This window comes from Helicoverpa zea, chromosome 18, assembly GCF_022581195.2.
Source record: "Helicoverpa zea isolate HzStark_Cry1AcR chromosome 18, ilHelZeax1.1, whole genome shotgun sequence".
Taxonomy (NCBI): Eukaryota; Metazoa; Arthropoda; class Insecta; order Lepidoptera; family Noctuidae; genus Helicoverpa; species Helicoverpa zea.
Window position 1 is genome coordinate 5,046,784 of NC_061469.1, and position 21,457 is coordinate 5,068,240.

Below are 21,457 nucleotides of genomic sequence, written 5' to 3' on the forward strand. Positions count from 1 at the left end.
CAAAATAGCGGAACATGTTTATTATAATATTCTCGGAATAAAATTGCTTTGCAAGGTATTTGCTTTAGTTTGGGATATTTCGGGTCTCCGTGTAACCGCAATATTTCATATTGTAGGAAGATGTACAACTGAAGTGAACTCAAAGTCCGACCTGCCTACAAAGCTTAGAACTTAGTTCACTGCTTTGTAATAAAATATTACAATTTACTGAGGTGCATTCTAAAACAACTGGACAGAAACTAATAAACCTTTATGACCGACCCTTCCTTGTACAAAGGTTTTGCCTGCAAAGCTATGCAAAATCTCTTTCGGTAAGCTCATAACAGCTTACTCTGCGCTCTTCTTAGTTTATTTTCAAAAGTACGGAATGATGCTATTAATATGCAAAGGTTTATTACATAGTTTTTAAAAATTCTTTCTTTAAAGGTTCTTTTTTTCTTTAAAGGTTCTTTTCTGTTTAATTACCGTCTGCAGCGTGGCCCAGTTTGCATTTTCCACAAACAACTTCAGCATTATCTGACTTGCCTTTTTTCAACCATGTTGGGATCAATTTTCACAAGCAACTTAAGACATAAAAATGTATACTACATAATATAACATTGCCCATTTAACTGCCTTTTATGCGATAAACCATATCCCCCACCAACCAATCATAGTTTTTAAAAGAAGTGTTCTGGATTTAAAATGTTGGAATAGACTGTTCTAAGCGGATTGCATCCCGTTTGCGGATATTCTCTGCTCCGCTTCATCAATTTATGCTGACCTGATAATCGTATTCCATGTTCAAATTAAATCACTTTTTTTTTGTTAACACAGGTAAGAAGGGTCTTTTTCTATTAAGTACAGATCGCGATGGATGATCGCCTGGAGACATACCTAAATATATGAACTGATGATAACATGTTATCTTCTATCTCTACAGAAATTCTGATGGCGGTTTCCCAAGGCCTTGTGCTAGGTGCAAGTCCGTCAGAGCGAGCGGTGGGGGCAAGAGCACTCGCCTTGAGGTCAGATGGACTAGTGAACAGCGCCGTGGCCTGGGAGAGATACGGCACCGCAGAACCGGTGGCTGTTGTATCTCCACAGCTTGAGAAACCGCCTGATCCTGAATATCCGTGGTAAGGAAATCGTCAAATGACGAATTCAAATATCGCTTTATACCAATCACATGGGAGAAACTGAAGTGGTGGACAGCAGTGGTGGTCTGAAATTTTAAGCACTGTTTTTGGAATGTTTGGGAATGATGATAATGATAATATAATATAAGAAAGTACAACAGCAAGAACGAATTGTGAAAAATAAAACATCCATTATGAAACTGTAAGCAATGTCTGTGTGAAACTCAAAGTTTTTATGGTGGAACTAGACCGACAACTTTTTCAATTCCAGGTACGTGTCAGCACATGAAAGTGAAACGCTGCGATCTCCAAAGTTCATGCCATCTCCACCCGGCGCGACTATGGAAGGCTGGTGGACCTACCCTTACTACAGTTGTGAAGCGAAACGGTGGCTGTTATCGTATACGGTGCCTGTAGCTACAATTCGTGGGTTAGTACCTATATCTCGTAGTTCTTTTCTGTTTAATTACCGTCTGCAGCGTGGCCCAGTTTGCATTTTCCACAAACAACTTCAGCATTATCTGACTTGCCTTTTTTCAACCATGTTGGGATCAATTTTCACAAGCAACTTAAGACATAAAAATGTATACTACATAATATAACATTGCCCATTTAACTGCCTTTTATGCGATAAACCATAACCCCCACCAACTAGTCTTTTCTTATAGCATTTATTTGACCTAGCTTATTTGGCCCTGTAGGTAATAACATTTCTCTTCCTAAAATCTGACCTCCTCTGCCTGTACTCTGCAGACACAATACCCACATAGCCGTAATACATTTCCTTCTTACAGATTGAAAGGCATCGTCTCGCTTGACATAGACATATCTAGCTTGGAAATAAACCAGTGCGAGGCGGACCCTGAAGATGAAAACGACAACCAAATATATTCCTTTCACGGGACACACAAATGCCCGAACGATACCACTTACGTAAGTAAACTTCGTACTTGAATAGTTTTAAAATAGATCATCTGTCTGAAAGACATCAAAAACTTATCGATTGTGTCTATTCTTTGTGTAGTGTGAATACAGGCCAAACAGAGAAATGAGTATTCGGCACGCTGGTTGGGCGCGTGGGTCATATATTTGCCGATGTCGTCCCGGCTACTATTCGACACATCATCGTGAAGGATATAATGGATCCCTTGTTGAAGGTAATACGATACATAAATCACAGATATCTTTTATAGTACAGTGTGTTAGGTAGTTTGTACTGAATACGCGCTGAGTCTATCTACGTCGCTTTGAAAATGCGATAGACTTGAAAATTATTTCATAAACTTTTTTACGTCCTTAGCAATAAGTTTATTGTTTTCATCTAACTCTTTTTTGAGTTTTCATTAATCTTATGGCTCATTTACATTAGGTCGGTTTGAGGTTGGTCACCGAAGGTGGCGGCCGCATTCGGTTTAACTGAAACGCTTACCTAAGATGAGTTGTTTACATTGGTCGGTTAACCGTATTCGGCGACTTGATTGATATTGAACAGTCAGGCCATTTTATGCACAATCGTGCGCATGCGGCGGCCTGGCTCGCGCTCTTCGAACTGAGCTGCGGGCTGCGGGTGGCGGGCGGGGCACGGCGCACTCGACACCGACAACGGGCTCGACCGAATACGGCCAAACGAATACCTGTTTATATTAGTCGGTGATCGAATACGGCTTGCAGCCGAATACGGTCTAACCGACTTAATGTAAATGCGCCATTAGGTTTATGAAATAGTAACTACAAAATACTAGGCTGCATGATTAAAAGACTTTCCTGTAAACAAATAAAAAAGATATGAAAGGGCATGACAGTGACAGTTTATTTGATTTGAAATTCGAATTTGATTTGACAGTTTTGTTTTGTTTTGATTTTAGTGTGCATTTGTTTTTTATCTAATTTCAATTAATTAACTCGAACTTAATTCTTGTTTTATATTAGTTGCATACCAAGAATACGAAGAAAACGATTTAGAAAACTGGAGCGAGCCATACGAGTGTCTGAAATGTCAGCCAGGCTGCGAAACATGTCGGGGACCGGAACCCTGCCTTGCCACTTACAACTGGCCTTTCCGGTAAGAATCCTACTAATAATATAAATCTTGTTTGTATGGATGTTTGTTCCTCTTTCATGCTGAAACTATTGGATGGATTTTTATCTAACTCTAACATGGCTCATATATCAAAATTACACATATATAGGCTACTTTTCAACCTACCTACTGTAACTAATATAAAATAGTATATATAAATTCCGATATATAATTACTCATAAGCCAGATTCGAACCTGTAGCCTATATTGAAGATGTATGTACAATGTTAGATATGTGGGATATGCCACACATCATCATCCTCCGAGCCTTTTTCCCAATCATGTTGGGGTCGGCTTCCAGTCTAACCGGATTCAGCTGAGTACCAGATATGCCACACAACTTGTCTACAAAATATTTATAGCAATATGATCACTTCGTCAAAGCAGTCGTGGTGGGTAAAGGACCAATCTCTCAAGTATGAGGGTGCGGGTTCGATCCCAGGTCAGGCAAGTACCAATGCAACTTTTCTAAGTCTGTATGTACTTTCTAAGTATATCTTAGACACCATTGGCTGTGTTTCGGATGGCACGTTAAACTGTAGGTCCCGGCTGTCATTGAACATCCTTGGCAGTCGTTATGGGTAGTCAGAAGCCAGTAAGTCTGACACCAGTCTAACCAAGGGGTATCGGGTTGCCCGGGTAACTGGGTTGAGGAGGTCAGATAGGCAGTCGCTTCTTGTAAAGCACTGGTACTCAGCTGAATCCGGTTAGACTGGAAGCCGACCCTAACATGATTGGGAAAAAGGCTTGGAGGATGAAGCAGTGATCACGTAAAAAACACTGGTACTCAGCTGAATCCGGTTAGACTGGAAGCCGACCCCAACATGATTGGGAAAAAGGCTCGGAAGATGATGATCACTTCATTTAATTATTCCCTTACAAAACATAGTACATACTTGTTTATCCTTTCAGGATATCTTTACTGGTGATATCAGTAAGCTGTGCAGTGATGACGGTTTGCCTGACCATTTACACTCGCCACCATCGCAGAGTGAAGGTGTTCCGAGTGGCCAGTCCTGTGTTCCTCTCCATCACTCTTCTTGGATGTGCTATTATGTACATGGAGGTATGTGGTTTGACCTTTGTGGATAAAGAATATTTATAGACAGTCTAAACATATTATAGCTTATATTATAGATTCTCACCGGGTATGCCTTCCTCAGTAATAAAGCTGAAGATATTATTTCTTTGCTAAAATGCACTTATCTCATAAAGAAGTAGACAAATCTTTATAAATCATTCAGTGTTAGAAAGCCTAATTGTTGAGGAAAGCTTTAGGCTTATTTTATCCTACACAACATGGAAGTGAACTTGATGAAGCTAGTATGTTTATAGACCTGCATCTTAAAGTTGTGTAAAAAGAAATCATCAACTTTTGAACACTGAGTAATTCTCACAAAACAATGAGTAATTCTATAAACTTTTTGTTTCTAGATGGCAGCTATCTTCCCGGTGTTGGATAGATATTCATGTATTGCCACAAAATGGACTCGCCACATGGGATTCTGTATCACTTACACAGCACTTCTGATGAAAACATGGCGGTAAGTATCCAGTGTTACACCATAAATCAATATTACTACTAAGGAACAATAAACATGAAATAAAGTTTCACCAGAATATTTGTGAGCCCTTTTATAAATGAGAATAAAATTTAAGGAAATGACAATTTACACTGCATATGTTTCATTTCTATGGTCATCATTAATTATGGCTGATGACCGAGTTCATCAAAGCTTTGATTGTATCCATTCCAATTGGATTCATGTACTTTAATAACAACCCTGTCCCATGATTCATATGTGATATAGTAATAATGTGTGTAGACAGTAAAGTAGTTGAGATTCAAACAAACTCAGTACACAATATGTATTACATAATACTCATGACCTTTGTTTTATCCTTACAGAGTATCACTAACATACCGTGTGAAGTCAGCCCATAAACTGAAGCTGACAGACAAACAGTTGCTGCAGTGGATGGCACCTATACTGCTCATCATGCTGGTCTACCTGGGCACCTGGACACTGTCTGCACCACCGGATGCTGAAGTTGTAAGTTAAAATGTTAAAAAAGCTTAGAGCAGTTATAACTTGCATTAAAGATTCCTTTTAATAGTTGTTTTTTATATGTGAACTAAAACGTTTACATTCAAAAAAATATGTATTAAAATATATATGTGAAGGGTTTTTGACTTTAGACTAATGATATTATTGATTGTTTTACAGATAACTGACAACAAAGGACTGAAATTCAAGCAGTGTACTTACAACTGGTGGGATCACAGTTTAGCTATAGGTAATTAAAATTACTAAGTTACACACAATATTGTTAAAATCTTCTTCCATACCTTCAGTTTTACTTAGTAAGCCTCTAAAACCTAAAAATCTGGGGCTGAACTTGCTGTCCACAGTAGCACTCCACTACAAAATTAAGAGTGCAATTAATTAAACCTCATAATTATGTTTCAGGTGAAATCCTGTTCCTTTTATGGGGCGTCCGAGTATGTTATCGTGTGCGGCACGCAGAGAGCCTGTACAACGAGGCAAGGCTCATCTCCATAGCCATCTACAATATATTCACTGTCAACTCCCTAATGATAGCTTTCCAGTAAGTATTACATGCTATCCATAAAGTAGATTGATAAATTCTTAAACATAAGCCTTTTTGAAAAGTTTGAAATGCGAGACTTGAAGCGTTTTCACACTAGCGGATTTAGTCGCGGCTATAAGTAATCCGCGAGTGTGAAAGCGCTGTGATTCTATTTTTAATTAGAAATTAGAAAATGCTATAAATACTACTTCTCATTAGCTATATATTGTGCAGTTTTGACAATAATATGGCGCAAAAATAAAACGTTTCAGTCTCATCTAACTATCTATCTTATGAATTGTGATATTTTGTGTGATAATTGAGAGTATACAAGTTCATGCATTGATTTCCTGTATTTTCTTTACAGTTTACTAATATTGCCACGGGCTGGGCCGGATATTAAATATCTCCTTGGGTTCATAAGAACTCAGCTATCAACATCAACTACAGTTCTACTGGTGTTTTTACCTAAGGTAAGAAGATAAGAAAGTAGCTTTGTTTGCAATGATCCAAGTGGGTTCCATGGACACTGAGGATCAGGATACACTTGAATATTGAGGATTATTATGTGTATATTTATATGTATGTGAGCGCAATTGCTGTCTCCCAAACAGCAGTGTCAAAATCACTTTCTCTCATACCCACATAAAGACCATCCCCGTGTATCCATGTTTCAATTAAATTAGATCAAAACCGGTGTAAAAAATAACATACTTGATGTAAAAAAATCACACACACACAGAAAGACAGTTTTCGCCAAACGTATTGGTGGTATTGGCGACTCGCAACTAATTTCTGAGGTATGAAACAGGTTCTGCGCAGCGTCTCATGCGATGTCTAAACCGTTAAAAAGTACATACTACTGAAGTACATAAATATTTGTACATATGTTCTCCAGGTATTACGTGTGGTACGCGGCACAGGCGACACGTGGGACAGCCGGGCTCGAGCTCGTGGTGTGCCCGCCTCCTCCTCGCTCAACGGCATCGGCCTCGTGCCCGACGACCCGCCCGACCTCTACCAGGAGAACGAGGAGCTTAAGGTAACCATGCCAAGCATTTTCACTATGTATAAGTCACTTGCACTCTTAACTGGATGTTCTTTACTCGGAGCGACAACCTATCTGATTGAACCCAGTTACTTTTGTAATCTTTTGGTTAGACTGGTTTCTGTCTAGTTATCCATGACCACCTACCAAATATGTTCAAAGCCGGGACTCACTAATTTAACGTGCGTTCCGAAACACGGAGGGACTCTTTGTGACATAGTTGGTCACCCATCTACGGTCCACATAGCTGAGCAGTTGATGGTACAGTAAAACGCACATTGAATTTTGAGTCCAGCTTATACTAGTTAAATTTATACAAAAAAATCTTACATTTAGTACCTATTTACGAGAAACATATTAAAAATGTTTTCAAAAATTACAGGAGGAAGTTCAAAAGCTAGCCGCACAAATAGAATTCATGAAGATAGTGCAAATGGAGATGCACAACCGTCACCTGCGGCCGCGGCCCGGCGGATACTTCACTACGAACGCGAACTCCGCCGCGGCGCAGAGCCCCATACACCCTAAGACTGTTAATATTTCACAGGTAACCCATTATTAAATTGCATTTTAAAATTAAAAATACTTGGACAAACTTGCTGTGCAGTGCTTGTCAGGGCTGTAAAAGGGTTGATTGACTTATTATTGAAGCCCCAGAATGAAAAGGGTGACTGAGCGTGCATAATAATACAATCTATAAAATAAGAGGAAAATTAGGATAGGATGGATGGGATGTGGTTCCGAATGTGATGCATCAGCTGGTGTCTGGTAATGGTTATGAAGTGCATGGGGTTAGAGTTAATCAAATCGATACTTGCAGAATTATTTAAACTCAAGCTACAGCCAGCAAGAACTAATAGAAAGTGTCCGTCCACAGCAAAAAATAAAGATTCACCTATATATTTATTAGCTAAGTTTAACAGTGGTTTTCAGAATATTTGATTTTGATGTTAAGTAATTAACTAGGTACTAATTAGCTACTCACTTCCAGGACAGTACAGAATGGAGCGGCCCAGTGTGACTGGTGGCGCTAAGCGACAGCGGCTGGTCGTGGCCCGGGCCGGCGGGCAAGCGCGTCAGCACCACCGTAGACCTGCGCCCGCCCGCCTACGTGTGACGTCATACAGCCAAGCTTCGTTTTGTTCAGTGACTTTCAGTTGCAATTCAGTGGCTAACAAACTTTATTCATTCATTTAGTGTCTTAATTGCAAAAAAATGAACTTATCAAGTGATAATTTGATCGGGCATCTTAATTTAGTGTTAGTGTTTTTGTAATTGGCATATTCAGAATAAAGCACAGTGTTTGTTGAGTTAGTATTTGCTATGCTTATCTCAATAAATTTCTTTGCATTGTATAAAGATGATCAGTTTATAGTGTAAAAGTGTTTGTATTTCCATGCGATGGTAATCGTTAACTGTTGTTTCTTAGATAGGATACTTCATGAAAAATTCAATAATGAACTAGAAATCCTGCATTCATATTTATTACATTGCTGTAGAAAAGGCTAGTGGTCAACACTGATTAAATACTCATTACTCAGCTCAGGTAGATATACTATTTGTAACTTATACCAAAGAAATATTTGTAATCATTTTAACATCTTTAGTACAAAGTGTGCCACCAAAAGACATAATGTAGTTCATTGACTACTAAAACTGTGTTCTTGTAAGACTTGTTATTATTTATATCGCTTATTCTAGTAATTATCTTCCATGTTGTAATTATTGTGAACATTCCAAATATTAATTTAGAAGATTTATGCTATGAATTAGTTGTATAGTATCTAACTAAAGTGTTATTTTTAAATGTTATTTCTGTGGTGATGTTACCAAATCGATTAAGTCAAGTAAATGTGTGAAAAACATGAATATATATAAAATATAAAATTATTCCTTATTTGTAATATGTATATTTGTAGTTTTACATAAAAAAAATGTTGGGCACTGAGTGTTCATCCTTAGGACAGACAATAAGAAATAAAAGTTTGAAAATTTTATTTAATAAGTCATACGGAATTAAAAAACAGTCTTATTTAATTTAGATTAATGTCTAATTATTAAGTTTGAACTTAAAAGTGTAACAATTGTTATCAATTATGTGTTGTAAACTAGGAACATATGTTGTAATCCATTTGTATAGTTTTAGGCATAAAACAAATTGTAAATATGAGTCAAGATAAAGCATAAATTCTAAAGTGTTGTACATAAACTCATTAGAGATGATTAATTATTGTTTTATTTAATTTACCATCTGTGATAAGCAGTATTAATCAATTATAAATGTTGTGTAATGTTACTTACAGAGGGGTTATGAAAATCTTTGTAACAGGATCAGATCAACTTTGATCTGAGATAACAGGTACCTATTCCAGTTTTAAATTAAAAGTTAAATAGCTATCATTACTATTTTATAATAGTTATGATATACTTCAAAACTTCTATTCAGGTAAGCAAGTAGGTACATGAAAAAGAGTAAACTACTATGCCAGATTAACATCCCCCATGAGATTTGAAACAGTTTTACAAAGATTTTCATAATATCAACTATAATTTTATAGATTTATTGCATGATATAAAAATATAGTATTGTAAACAAAATGTCTACCCAATTTATTTCAAAATCTTGAAGTCTTCACTTTCTAATTAAACTTAGATATTATAGTGTTTATTTTTTTATGCTAGTTGGCTATGCTATTATTGAGTCTAGGTATTAAATGTTACTGTGTTCAATGTTTTCTAAGAGAGCATTCACAAGCAGTTTTGATGCTTATTTCAAGGTAGAAAGTCATATTATTACATGATGAACAATATACCAGAATATTTTTAATTCTACCCAAAATTAAAAGAGAACGGGATTGGAGATGGAAACGGGTTTTGTCTCAGAAATGGTTAGTTTTATATTAAGCTCAAAATGTTTTTGAAAATGTTTAAAAAGATCTGTTTTGTAAAAAATATATTTTACTTCTTCTCTACTAAATATACCTTTACCTTCCTTCTTATTTTTTAATTAAATTTTTATTAAATGCAAGAAATTGTTGTCAAAAAATAAAATAAGGTAAAGTTAAAATATAACATTTAAATGATTGATGTGAGTCACAAAATACTTTTGAAGTATCTGCTGTTTTCATGGCATTTCAATTACTATGTCTGGTTTCCATGGTGTATAATGTAATATATGAACGGATTATCATGTAAATGACACTTGTTGCAATTCAGTGAAATATAAATTGCAACATCTATTTCACTGAACCTAGGTATGATTCTACAACATCAACATTTTAGAGTGTAAAGTTAAATATTATTTAGTCACAAGCTATCCAGCAGAGTGTAACTCATCCATCATTTATAGATGTGCCAGTAGCTTAAGTTATAAATGTGATACAAAATATAACTTAGCAAGTATATCTAATTTTATTTTCTTAAATATAATTTTACTCTTTCAATCTCTTTAGACTATTTCATGTTCTATGTGCCAACTTATAAATTTTTGAGGTGAATATAAAAAAATAATGTATACATTTTGTATATAGTTTTTTTTTTTTTTTTTTATTAAATAAAATACATTGTAATCATGATGTCACATGGATGTTATATTAGAATTGATGTTATAAGTATTATTAATCTATGATACTCGTTTCTAGGTGAATTTTATGTAAGAGGTTCTGTTTTTACATTAAAATAAAAATGACTGTTTGTAATGTTTTATTTATCTACTTAACATTAGCCTTCAACTGAAACTGTAGAGGCTGTGTAAAATAGATTTGAACAAATTAATCTATGAAGTATTTGTCAAAATACTATCACAGTCTAAAAATCATACAGTCGTCCGACGAAGACGTCTAGACAGGGCAATCGTGCGGGGTGTGAGGGGCCAGACGCGGGTAGGCCGCTCCCAAACTACGAACAAAATGATATTAGTAGTTTGGGATCTATCATTCAGGGCTAACGCGTGTTTCTTTTTTATAATAATTTTTTTTGGTAATTTAAAATGGTGAATGCGACGTGTGCTGTGAGTGATTGCAAGTCATGTTAAAAAAATATTTTATATTAGGATATCGCACTGGGCATCTGTTTGGAAATCCTGTAAATATTATAAATGTGAAAGTGTTTGTATGTTTCGTATCTGTGTCAAGATGGTGAACTTTTTATTTTTATTATTTACTAAGGGTGAATTTCGAGATGCTGGACGTAATTTTTATAATAAGAAATGGATGTCAGTTTTGAGTTTAATTGAAGTGCTTGGTACGAAAAAGTCAGCCTTTTTGAAATCCAAGATGGCGGACGTCATTTTCTTACAATTTGATATGGGTGTCAATTTTGAGTTAAATTGGGGTGCTGATTACGAAAAAGCCATCCTTTTTGAAATCCAAGATGGCGGACATCATTTTCTTACAATTTGATATGGGTGTCAATTTTGAGTTAAATTGGGGTGCTGATTACGAAAAAGCCATCCTTTTTGAAATCCAAGATGGCGGACGTCATTTTCTTATAATTTGATATGGATGTCAATTATGTGTCTAGGGATATTACATGTTAGGGGAAATACTGATTATTAATTCCTTTTTTTTGTTATTTTATGACTTTAAATTTCATAATTTAATACATAAAATCCATTATGTACAAAGTAAAAATTACACCCAAAAATAAAATCACAAAAAAAAATAATTAAAATTTTTTGATGCTTCTCTTTTTATGTACCGGTATTGCAAGTATAAACCATAATATAAACTTCCATTTCATATATAATTGTTTTAACAAAATATTTACAGAATTTCATATAATAAGATAAAAATGAAATATCCCTAGGCAATGTTGATTTGTGTTTATTTGAATTGTTCCTTAGCAAGCAGCAAGTTACACCGTCAATAATGATTAAGTTTTGTAACTTGGTAATTTTATCACTTCAAATAAAAATGTAGGGTATAATATACACAGATTAGTGAAAATGACGTCATTTATAATGTATTTATTTATAATACTGCTATCGATGTTAGTCTGCACTAAATAAATAATTTCACAAATATTGTTTACTTGTGACAACCCTGACCTATGCGTTACTGTCTAGACGATGTCGGCATTTTACACAAGATCAAAGGCGTCGTCCTACTGTATGTTCTTTATACTGTGATACTATGGTCCATCGGCAATACAAATCATACATTTTTATAATAAACGGGCACAACATAAACATTAGACTGCATGATAAAAATCCCTTGAGTTTTGATCCATAAATAATCAATTGGAAGATTATTATGCTCAGTTGTAAAATAAACTACACAACTTATTCATCAAACAAATCACTTTGCTTCTTCACAAACGATGCACTCGCACAAAGGAAATCAGTTTCACTCTGCACTGCTTTCAAACATTCACTATTGTCAACACTCTTATAGATCAGATCCATGGTTTCCATGTCCTTCTTTGCTGTTTCACACACTTTATCTAAGGACGCTAATTCTTCTACCTCAGCAGAGAGTAAAGCCTCCATTAAAGCACCTCTTTCTACCCTTTGCCGTAAAGAAGCTACCTCCTCTTTTAACTTCTCATAGTCTGAATCCGATGTTTGTTCAAGCTGCACTTCATCTTCAGGCAACAACACATTCGGAGGGATCTTTAACATGCGTTCAATCTCCTCATCAATAGCTGCGAGAGATGGTCCAGCACGCTCACAGTATAAACGAATTAGCTTATCACATGACCTCGTTAGCGTCGCTTTGTCTGTTTCGTTCAGATCCAAAGATTCTTGCAAATAAGATTCCATGTCTTTCACGCCGTTCGTAATTTTTTGCTCAACCATTTGTCGTACAGCTATTTTGAGGCGTTGTGCACCAAAACCGAAATGCTGTGTTTCATACTCTTCATCTGTACCTCCAGTCCACGGCTTTGTTTTAATCATGTTTGTTGCAGATACTTCTAAAACTGATATAACGAGATTTTATAGATCTTCAAAACGTTACGTACGTTGGGAATAAGTTTTTGGTAAACAATGATTTGAATCTTCAAACGTACAAATTGACGCAGGCTATGCTGTGACGTTGACATTGACAAACGATGACTGACTTATTCCGATTGCCAGACTAAAAAAAATAACCAAACTGTATTATCACATATTTTTGAAGTGCTTCTTTCTTTTGTACAACAACACGCAGTTTAATCTCAAGTATAGTGCCGTAGGGGGGTACTTTTTTAATTAGCTATCAATTCAGTTCATTTAAAAATAAAAGGATGTGGTGTTACTGGTGGTACTGTTACTGTTGCTTTAGTTATACTAGCATAGCTGGTAGATGGCGCTTTCCAATATTTAATTCCAGTTAAAAACTTGTTTCATCTCAAAAGTTAAATTGAGATATTCTTTCATCTGCCGGGGCTGCGGGTTTGTTCGAAAGAGTTACCGCGGCCCTGGTACATAAAAGGCCTACGACGGAACACGACGATTTTTAGTCAGTAAGAATCTGACACTCCCTCATCGCTTCTAACCCACAGCGGGATGGGACATTTGATGATTTTGACGTCATTAAAATAATAAAAAAGATATTCTTTCATCACCATTACCTTTCACCACCACCTCCACCTTCACCTTTCAACTCGATATAAGTTTAGTTTTGTTCAAGATATAAAATGCTGAACCAATTAAAATGTTTCATGTTGAGACTTTTTGCAAAAATAAACTTGATTTTCTTTATTTATTTCTAGATATCTTGAGGAATGATAGGTAGGTACCTAAAGATCTTTTATTTGCCACATTATTGGGCAACAGGGCAACATTGGCATTCACCCAGTACCTACTTGCATTTTTTGCAAACTAATGACATGATTAATGCAACTAAATGAATGCCGATAAATGGACACGTGTGTGTGGTACACACATATTACACAATCCACACACAAGCTCGCATACCTGAAATTTTCTCCGAAATAAAAAGGCCTTTTAATGACTATCTCTACCTATCCCTCGGGACATAAGACGTCTACAAATAGATACCTACTTCTTTATTTCCTACATATTTTCATCTGTATACGTGTTTTACTTATTTCTTATTATAACATAGTTTCAAGCCAAGCGCTGAATTGCTTTACCAAAAATTCGCGCACCGGGAAATGAATAAGCGTCATTCCGTTCTCTCGCCCGCTCCGCTAACCGTTTCGCGGTCCGCAATTTACTTCAGTCCAGTTCGTTCAGTAATAGCGCGGAGTTCGTACTGTGTCGACGCTTCCGTTACATCACAACAATAACATAACCTCTTCGTGGTTATCGCGAAAACTTTCACTCGACAGGTTTTAATTACAGAAGACTACAGTTTTGAATATAGAGTACTGTTACTGGGAGTAAAAAGGAGTTCGAATAAGAACTTTTTATTTATTGTTCGACCGCGTGTGAAGCCAGTGTTTACAAAGTTATCCATTCGTTGGTGTTGTGTTCAGTTTGCAGTTTTTGTGTTTTGGCCGTGAACTTGTTGCTTTGAACCCGTCTTTGTGGTAAGAATCGTAGTGTATACTTATTTTTTGATATTTACTGACGATATGGTGTAAAAAGTTTGCTATTTGTTAGTTTCTATGTAATGTTTACTTTACAATTAAGAAGTGATAACAATATTATTGTCATTTAATGCGTAGTAGGTAAGTAAGAACCAACATTGCGTGTGCTAGGAAATCAAAAAACAACGCATGTTACTAAGGTTTTTTCACACTTTTCATCAATTGGCAATTCTTTAGGTATTTTGTCCATACAATGTCCGTCGGCATATTTTTGCATTAGATTATTGCGTGTGCTTGTTGGAATATTTTAGATGTCATTGTCTCAAATGTAGGCTAATAAGAATTAATCGCGACGAGTAAGAATTTATTCAGGAGTTGGGAATGTTCAAGTATGTATATACCTACCTATGTGTAAGACGGAAGTGTGTATAAGACCTATGTACCTATCTGTAGGTAATAAGTTTGACTTAGATACTCTTAGGCGTCGTCCTAATTGGGAGCGATCGCACGATGGCGCGATGCGTTTTTCATCTCACGATCTCACTATCTCACTTGCGAGGTTCAAATAGGACACTCTGATGAAATCTGTATGTTTGAACTCATCGAACGAAGAGAACGCATCGTGTCATCGTACAATCGCTCCCAATTAGGACGACGACGCCTTAGGCGTCGTCCTAATTGGCAGCGATCGCGCTATGGCGCGATGCGTTTTTCATCTTAAGACGTCGTCCTAATTGACAGCGATTGTACGATGACACGATGCGTTCTCGTCGTTCGATGAGTTCAAACATACAGATTTCATCAGAGTGTCCTATTTGAACCTCGCAAGTGAGATAGTGAGATCGTGAGATGAAAAACGCATCGCGCCATCGTGCGATCGCTGCCAATTAGGACGACGCCTTACTCTCCCTTGAGAAAAGTGAAAGAAATGGAGATTGTAAGCAGGTATTCACTTTTCACCCATGTCCTCCATGTTCTCTCTGCCTCGTTAGTAAAAACATCATCATAATACCTACCTAGGTATATCCTAAACTTTTCAATGTTTGTCAGTCTAAGATCAGGTACCTAGTACATAATAGAGGCCTGTCGTAATACCTACTTAGAATCTCTATCTATTTGATAAATTGCATTTGTTCTGCTACGAATTACCAACGATATGTTCCTATTTCGACAGGCGAAATGTGGCGTAATAAAATACCTAGATATCCTGTTATGTTATCCTCTTATTTACCAGGCATTGTCTGTAAAATGCCCCTCAAAGTAAGTATCAAATCAAATAGAATAGGGGATGAATAGGTACCTATAATGACTTGCGCTTTCAATTCTTTTTGTCTCAAGAAAATCGGTTAATTTTGTCTTGGGTCTTTATGGCTACTATTCAACAGCTACTAACTAATCAACAGCTCCAGATTTCTGTTTTTCTTCGGGACATACCTACAGTAGGTTATCCTATCTTTTGGTAATACTAGGTACTTTTGCGCGAAAGTTGAATGAAAATTATCATTTAGGTACTACAAAAACATAGTTATCAAATCCACCATAATACTGGCATTACGTAATTAAAGGCGGCTACCTAAGTAGGTTCCAGCTTCCCAGATCCGATCCAAATTCAATGGGCGGGTAATGAACTTAAACTTCTGACCTTTCGGACTGTCAACAACGCCCGCCCTTTCGTCTAACACCCCACAATCTATAATACCTATCCTACTAAAAATATTTCTGTGGATTTTTTAAAATATACACGGTCTGCTTCTCCAGGCGAAATTTTACGGGACACGAGTGCTTAGTATAAAAAATATGAGCTTCTATTTTTACTACCACTCGGAATGGAGATGCATTTTCTGACACACTAGACTAACTGACTAATAAACGTGCTAGAAGATGTGTAAAGAAATAGACCTACACCAAGCTTCTATTTTTTCTAGCCAAGCATTAGAATAGGAAAATAATTAAAAAGGGAATTTGTTAACGGCACGGACTAGTAAATCCATACGCGTACGTCCTGCACAGTGATAATGAAAATACGAGATCTCAGTCATAATAATTTGTTTTTATATTGATAAGAAAATAAGCGTGTCGGTTGCTTAACTTGACTGTTGAGTGGAGCATAAGGTCATTGAGTCAATAAAAAATGGGGCCGAAAGAAAATAATTGTACTAAATGGTTTTTACCTGAATTCAATGCGTACAAGTTCTTCTATAAATTATGCAATATGATTTTAGGCAACAAAAACTGATCACGGTCCACAATATGATAGAAAACAAAAAAATAAGTCCCAGTTTTTGCTTCTAATATGATTTTCAATGATTCAAGCGGATAATTAGTTCGGCATATTATAATGATAGACAAAACTAAGCGGTCGGCCTTGAGTTATAAATAATGACGGATAAGAGTATTCAACACAGTAAACACGAAACAATATACATACTCACGGTTCGTTGATTTTCTTTTGAAGAAGTTTAGGAACTAATGTTCTAAACTAAACATTTTATAATTCAAAATATCCCAATATATCCGAAAACATCAATGGTCAATTCAACTCTCTTGTTTTTTGCGTAATCTCAAACATTATGAACATAAAAAAACGACTGAAAAATTAAAAAGGATGTCATTGAGAAATGTATCAGTCAGTTCGTGAACTAATTCACTCGAGATGCAATGTAATACATAGCGTTCTAGGAAAGTTTCCCAAAGGTATGTAAAATGTCAGAAAGTTATTCTCAATTAATTGCCACAAGTACAATTACGGACTTTACACCCCTTATCACTGAGCCCAGTGACGCTACACGTCCTAGGTAAGTAATGATGAATCAAGATTTTTCATACAGAAAGTTCATCGTACTATTCACATAGCAATTATTATCATTGTCTCAATTTAAAAATATTTACTCAGACTATGAATCATGTGAACTATCTCTTTTGATGTTTTCTCCGGTTTGGCAGGCACTAAAAACGACGTCAAAACAACTACGAAGATTTAAACGGAAAACCCCTAATAAGCCAACAGCGGAAAAAATACGCTTTGATTGTTACTGAGGATAACATAAAAGATAAAGGTGGTCATACAGTTGTCTATTAAAATATTATCAAAATACGCCGTAATGTTAGATTTAAATTAAAACTGTTGCACGAATCTGATGGTGAGGCACAATAATTATGCAAATGGTCTTCCCATTTTCGCATTAAAATGGATGGTCGATGTAGGCGATAGCTATGACAAACTTGACACGTGTGACCGTTTGATATTGTGGAAGCTGAATAAACACTCCTTCGGCCTTCGCCCACTCAGCAAAACAGAACAGAGGAAAAGAACATTCCAATTGCAAGATAAATTCCTTTTTTTTTAATCCTGATTATTGACTTCGGAGAATTAGAAGGTTCAGTTCGTAAGGATTAGAAACCCGAAGCCTCATTTAGCCGTACTCGCCCACTTCCTTGATTGCTTTTCGACGCAAGCTGAACAATTTGTTGTAATCCCCGCCACTTACAGTTAGCGTGGGATGTAATTTTCCATTCAATTGAGAAAATTGAACAGAGAAATAGTAAACCTATAAAATTGTTGTTTGCGAACAATTAGGTATTGTTTTTTTGCATTGTAGGTTTTCTAATCAGTAACAGAAAAAAAATGTGTGGCTTTTTGGTTTTACACGGAAAATATAATTTCGCCTGTCAATAATAATCTTCACGAAGACGCAAATGGTGATACTAAAATGGTATAAATTCCTTCACTTCTGATATACATGACTCTTTCCCCACGTAGGACTTGAACAAGCGTAGTTTAAACTTAATTTAGCTTGAGCTATAGTCTAACACAATACAGTTGGCTGTTGGTAATAGTAATGAGATTGTTACGGGCAGCCATACTTAATTTCCCCGCTTGGCATGCGGATCGTATTGTGTATTTTCAGCGTTGAACCAAGTGCATGAACTACTCTCTTGTGTTTTGCTACAGGCGTTTAAATAATTATGAGCTAATGACCGTTCTGGGTTTCCTAAAATAGTCTAGTTGTTTTCCCGTTTGGAATCAGCCTGGCTTAAATCAACCCCTAACTTAGCTATTTAAATTACTATTCTTGCTCAAAGTCTTAGTTGAGATTTTAGTGAAAGTTACAGAAGTATAGTTTGCTAGAATAAAAACTGTTACAATTCTGACGAAGCTTTACTACTGCATTGATTCGCTATTTTTATCGGGATGCAAGTAGTAGTAAGGCAATTACCTACTCGGTACTTACACTTGTAGGTGGGTAACACCTATCAGATTAGAAACATACTGGATCAGACACGATTGAAACTAATATTACCAAAAAGCATTTACAGCAAAACTCAATAGATGATCTCCTATTTGATTTGATTTGGACAGACGAAATCCTGTTAATTGCATCGCAGTACGACCAAAAAGACACTAACTTTAATTCGTACAGAACAGGTTCTTTTTGAACATGATTAATATCAAACTCACCTTGTGCTGTTCCAACGAGTTCACGATCAAGGTCCACTATGTGTGCAACTAGTATTTTTGCATGTTACATTGTAATGTTTAATGCGATTAAGTAATTGTTACACGTGGTGTTCTTCTATCTTAGCAGTCAATTGTTTTTTTATGTAATAAGCACCTCTTTTTTTCCTTACTTACACATATCTAATAACTTGAGGTTAAGCCATGAGGTTTTTGTTTTAGTCTTTTTTTATCGAATTGCATATCACAAGATTATATTTCCACAGTCAAGAAAATTGCCACAGAACAATAAAATAATGCAGTAAGACAACAGTGGTTTGGCTCACATTTTACTTGCCAAATTGGCATTTGTACTGCAAACGAGTACTTGCCTATTTCTGACCGTCTACACGTGTATGTTTAACATATTTTTGGAATACCGTTTGGCGACATAGCACATGTTTATGTTGTTATTTACCGGCTCTGGTTATGGAGCATTTCGGACCAATTTAGACCGCAGTCCTATGACCTAATTGCATTCCTGTCGAAGCTGTCGAAGTAGCTTTCATCTTGAGTTTCACAGTATACGTACAGTGCATAGGCACATAAATTAGGCCAATAAACTGACGAGGAAAACTATAAATTGTATAGAAAATCTACGCCAAAAATGAAAAAGAAAGTAACTGAAACTGCATCTGAATAATTCTCATATCAACTAACCACATTTTATATCGTACAGATAAGTACAAATTCACTGTCATAAATAGATTATGCTATGTTTAATAACCATATTTATGAGTTTATTTCCTTTCAAATAATACTAATATAATTATTTTATTATACAGCATTCGACAGTCATTCAGACATTTAATGTCTGCCTCGAACCATAATGATAACGGTAATTTCTAGATTCAGATATAAATAATTTGCAGCATCATTTTTCGTTCTAGCTTTAGACCGTAATGATAATTATATTCTTTGATAAACTTTTCTAGAATAAAAGAAGACGGGTTTAGGAACTAATGTAGCTGGATTTAATTTTGGTAAGTTTTTATTTTACTGTTCTACAGCTATTAATTAGAATTTAGCTTGAAACTTTAATCTCAGTATTGCGCATGATCACAGTTTGCAGATTTATGGAGTTCGTTGAACCTTGTAATGTATTTTGTTGTAAAACTTATAATACAAGGGAATCCTTACAAATGGTATGCATGAATGTTCTAAAGTTCGGAGTTGGGAGCGAGCCAGAACGAACTTGGTACCTAGACGGTGTTAACGTGGAGTATTGGTGGAAAATAAATACGTAATTTATATGTCCGGAATAAATATGCTTTGGATAATAGGCCTATAATTTCGGTGCACAGGTATTTATATTTGAAATAAATATTATATGACAATATTAAAGCCCGTTAAAGAAATAATTTCTGGAGGAGGAAATCTCTTTGTAGGCTTCGCGCAGGATTCTTATCAGTAATCATTACTGAATAATCGCTAAGAATCCAACTACGCCTTAATTGTAAGAGTAAGATGATCGGGCAATAATTATTAAACACAAAAGCATATCTATCACGTATTGTGCACATCCATACTCAAAAAATAATTTCGACAAGGACACTCACTGACCATAATTCACACTCAAATTGTCGCGTAACAGATTAAACGAAGCAACAACTTTCACGAAACCCGGACATAACCCAACAAACAAGCCTGTTATTTAAGGGCTGTATTGCAGAATTTCATCGATCCCAATGTCAATAACCTTCCACAAATAGTCTATAGCACCCTTAACTAGTTATGGACCTCGTAATGGCTGCCAACGCCTTGCTTAGATAATAAAACGGCTTTTGTTACTTAAGGTACTCACTATGACATCAACAGCACTGGGTTATAGGGTCTTATGTTGGTTAATATCTATCATGTTGTTAAGCTACACTAAATGCTGGATCTTCTGGGACAAGTGTAATTAATATCGTAAGTAGGGTTTTCTGTAGCACACATAACCGTCAGAAAATATAGTAATCTCTTTTTGTTCCTTTCTAATTGATATTTTTCTGTTCTATTCTATTCCTGCACCAGATGAATATATTATGCTATATTACTGCCAAGATTCATCAAAATATATTCAGTAGTTTTTGCGTGAAAGGGCGACAAACATTAAACCTGAATAACTGTTCCACCCATGTAGAGAAGCGTCAACCGTATCGATTTATTGAACAAAAATATCAGTTACTAATTAACGTGTTGCGTTGCAGTCGTGTAATGTTCGGCTTGTATTGGGTTAAATCCGATAACGTTCAACATTTTTTTTTTCATGTTCGCTAAATCAGGCACAGCGGGCGAACGAACGATAACGAATTGAGAACCCGTTTGGTAACCTCTCTGTGGGCAGGGCTTAACGAACTGTTTATTTACGATCAATATGAATATTAATTGTTATGTACACAGTAATAATCTGTATACAATAACATGTTCATTAACGCATAAAGCTTGGGTTTATTGCATTAGGATTATTAAAACATTGTATAGCTCGGGGTATGCAATATTGGTTCTAAGAAAAATGTACGTGTAATTATTATATTGAAAAATATTCTTATATACGTTAGCGAAAAAAACATGTTTTCAACTATAGCACTTTTTCTTAAACATGACACTACATAGTGTACAGTACACAGTTGGGTCAAGTAGGGACGGAAACTGTCCGTCCGTAG

The 21,457-nt window shown here is 35.9% G+C and overlaps 3 protein-coding genes across 6 annotated transcripts in view; 2 read left to right on the forward strand and 1 right to left on the reverse strand.

The window, feature by feature from the left end:
- Window positions 1-10,531, forward strand: part of LOC124638868 (probable G-protein coupled receptor CG31760) — a 75,186-nt gene extending 64,655 nt beyond the window's left edge. The window contains exons 5-19 of one of the 2 annotated variants that reach the window (XR_006985412.1): window positions 923-1,118; window positions 1,390-1,548; window positions 1,913-2,051; window positions 2,143-2,275; window positions 3,048-3,180; window positions 4,111-4,264; window positions 4,633-4,742; window positions 5,108-5,252; window positions 5,427-5,496; window positions 5,670-5,808; window positions 6,158-6,263; window positions 6,689-6,832; window positions 7,221-7,385; window positions 7,830-9,246; window positions 9,280-10,531. Coding sequence is in view for 1 of the 2 variants with exons in the window: in XM_047175997.1 (XP_047031953.1) it covers window positions 923-1,118; window positions 1,390-1,548; window positions 1,913-2,051; window positions 2,143-2,275; window positions 3,048-3,180; window positions 4,111-4,264; window positions 4,633-4,742; window positions 5,108-5,252; window positions 5,427-5,496; window positions 5,670-5,808; window positions 6,158-6,263; window positions 6,689-6,832; window positions 7,221-7,385; window positions 7,830-7,859 (1,823 nt within the window). In the remaining variant the exon portion in view is untranslated. Of the gene's footprint in view, window positions 1-922; window positions 1,119-1,389; window positions 1,549-1,912; window positions 2,052-2,142; window positions 2,276-3,047; window positions 3,181-4,110; window positions 4,265-4,632; window positions 4,743-5,107; window positions 5,253-5,426; window positions 5,497-5,669; window positions 5,809-6,157; window positions 6,264-6,688; window positions 6,833-7,220; window positions 7,386-7,829 lie in introns of both variants that reach the window. The other variant, XM_047175997.1, reaches the window with a different exon arrangement.
- On the reverse strand, window positions 10,524-12,844 carry LOC124638870 (protein MIS12 homolog). Its single transcript, XM_047175998.1, has 2 exons — window positions 11,973-12,844; window positions 10,524-10,639 (listed from the first exon to the last, which is right to left on the reverse strand). The coding sequence occupies exon 1, from the start codon at window positions 12,732-12,734 to the stop codon at window positions 12,120-12,122; it is 615 nt and encodes a 204-aa protein (XP_047031954.1). The 5' UTR covers window positions 12,735-12,844; the 3' UTR covers window positions 10,524-10,639; window positions 11,973-12,119.
- A 1,174-nt stretch (window positions 12,845-14,018) lies between these two features.
- Window positions 14,019-21,457, forward strand: part of LOC124638940 (dual 3',5'-cyclic-AMP and -GMP phosphodiesterase 11) — a 201,683-nt gene continuing 194,244 nt past the window's right edge. Inside the window, exon 1 of one of the 3 annotated variants that reach the window (XM_047176110.1) lies at window positions 14,019-14,314. The gene's annotated coding sequence lies outside the window, so the exon portion shown is untranslated. The remainder of the gene's footprint in view (window positions 14,315-21,457) is intronic. The other 2 variants (XM_047176113.1, XM_047176115.1) reach the window with 2 other exon arrangements.

Bases quoted from the DNA above. Each gene is read 5' to 3' on its own strand.
- LOC124638870 (XM_047175998.1), bottom strand. From the start codon at position 12,734: ATGATTAAAACAAAGCCGTGGACTGGAGGTACAGATGAAGAGTATGAA.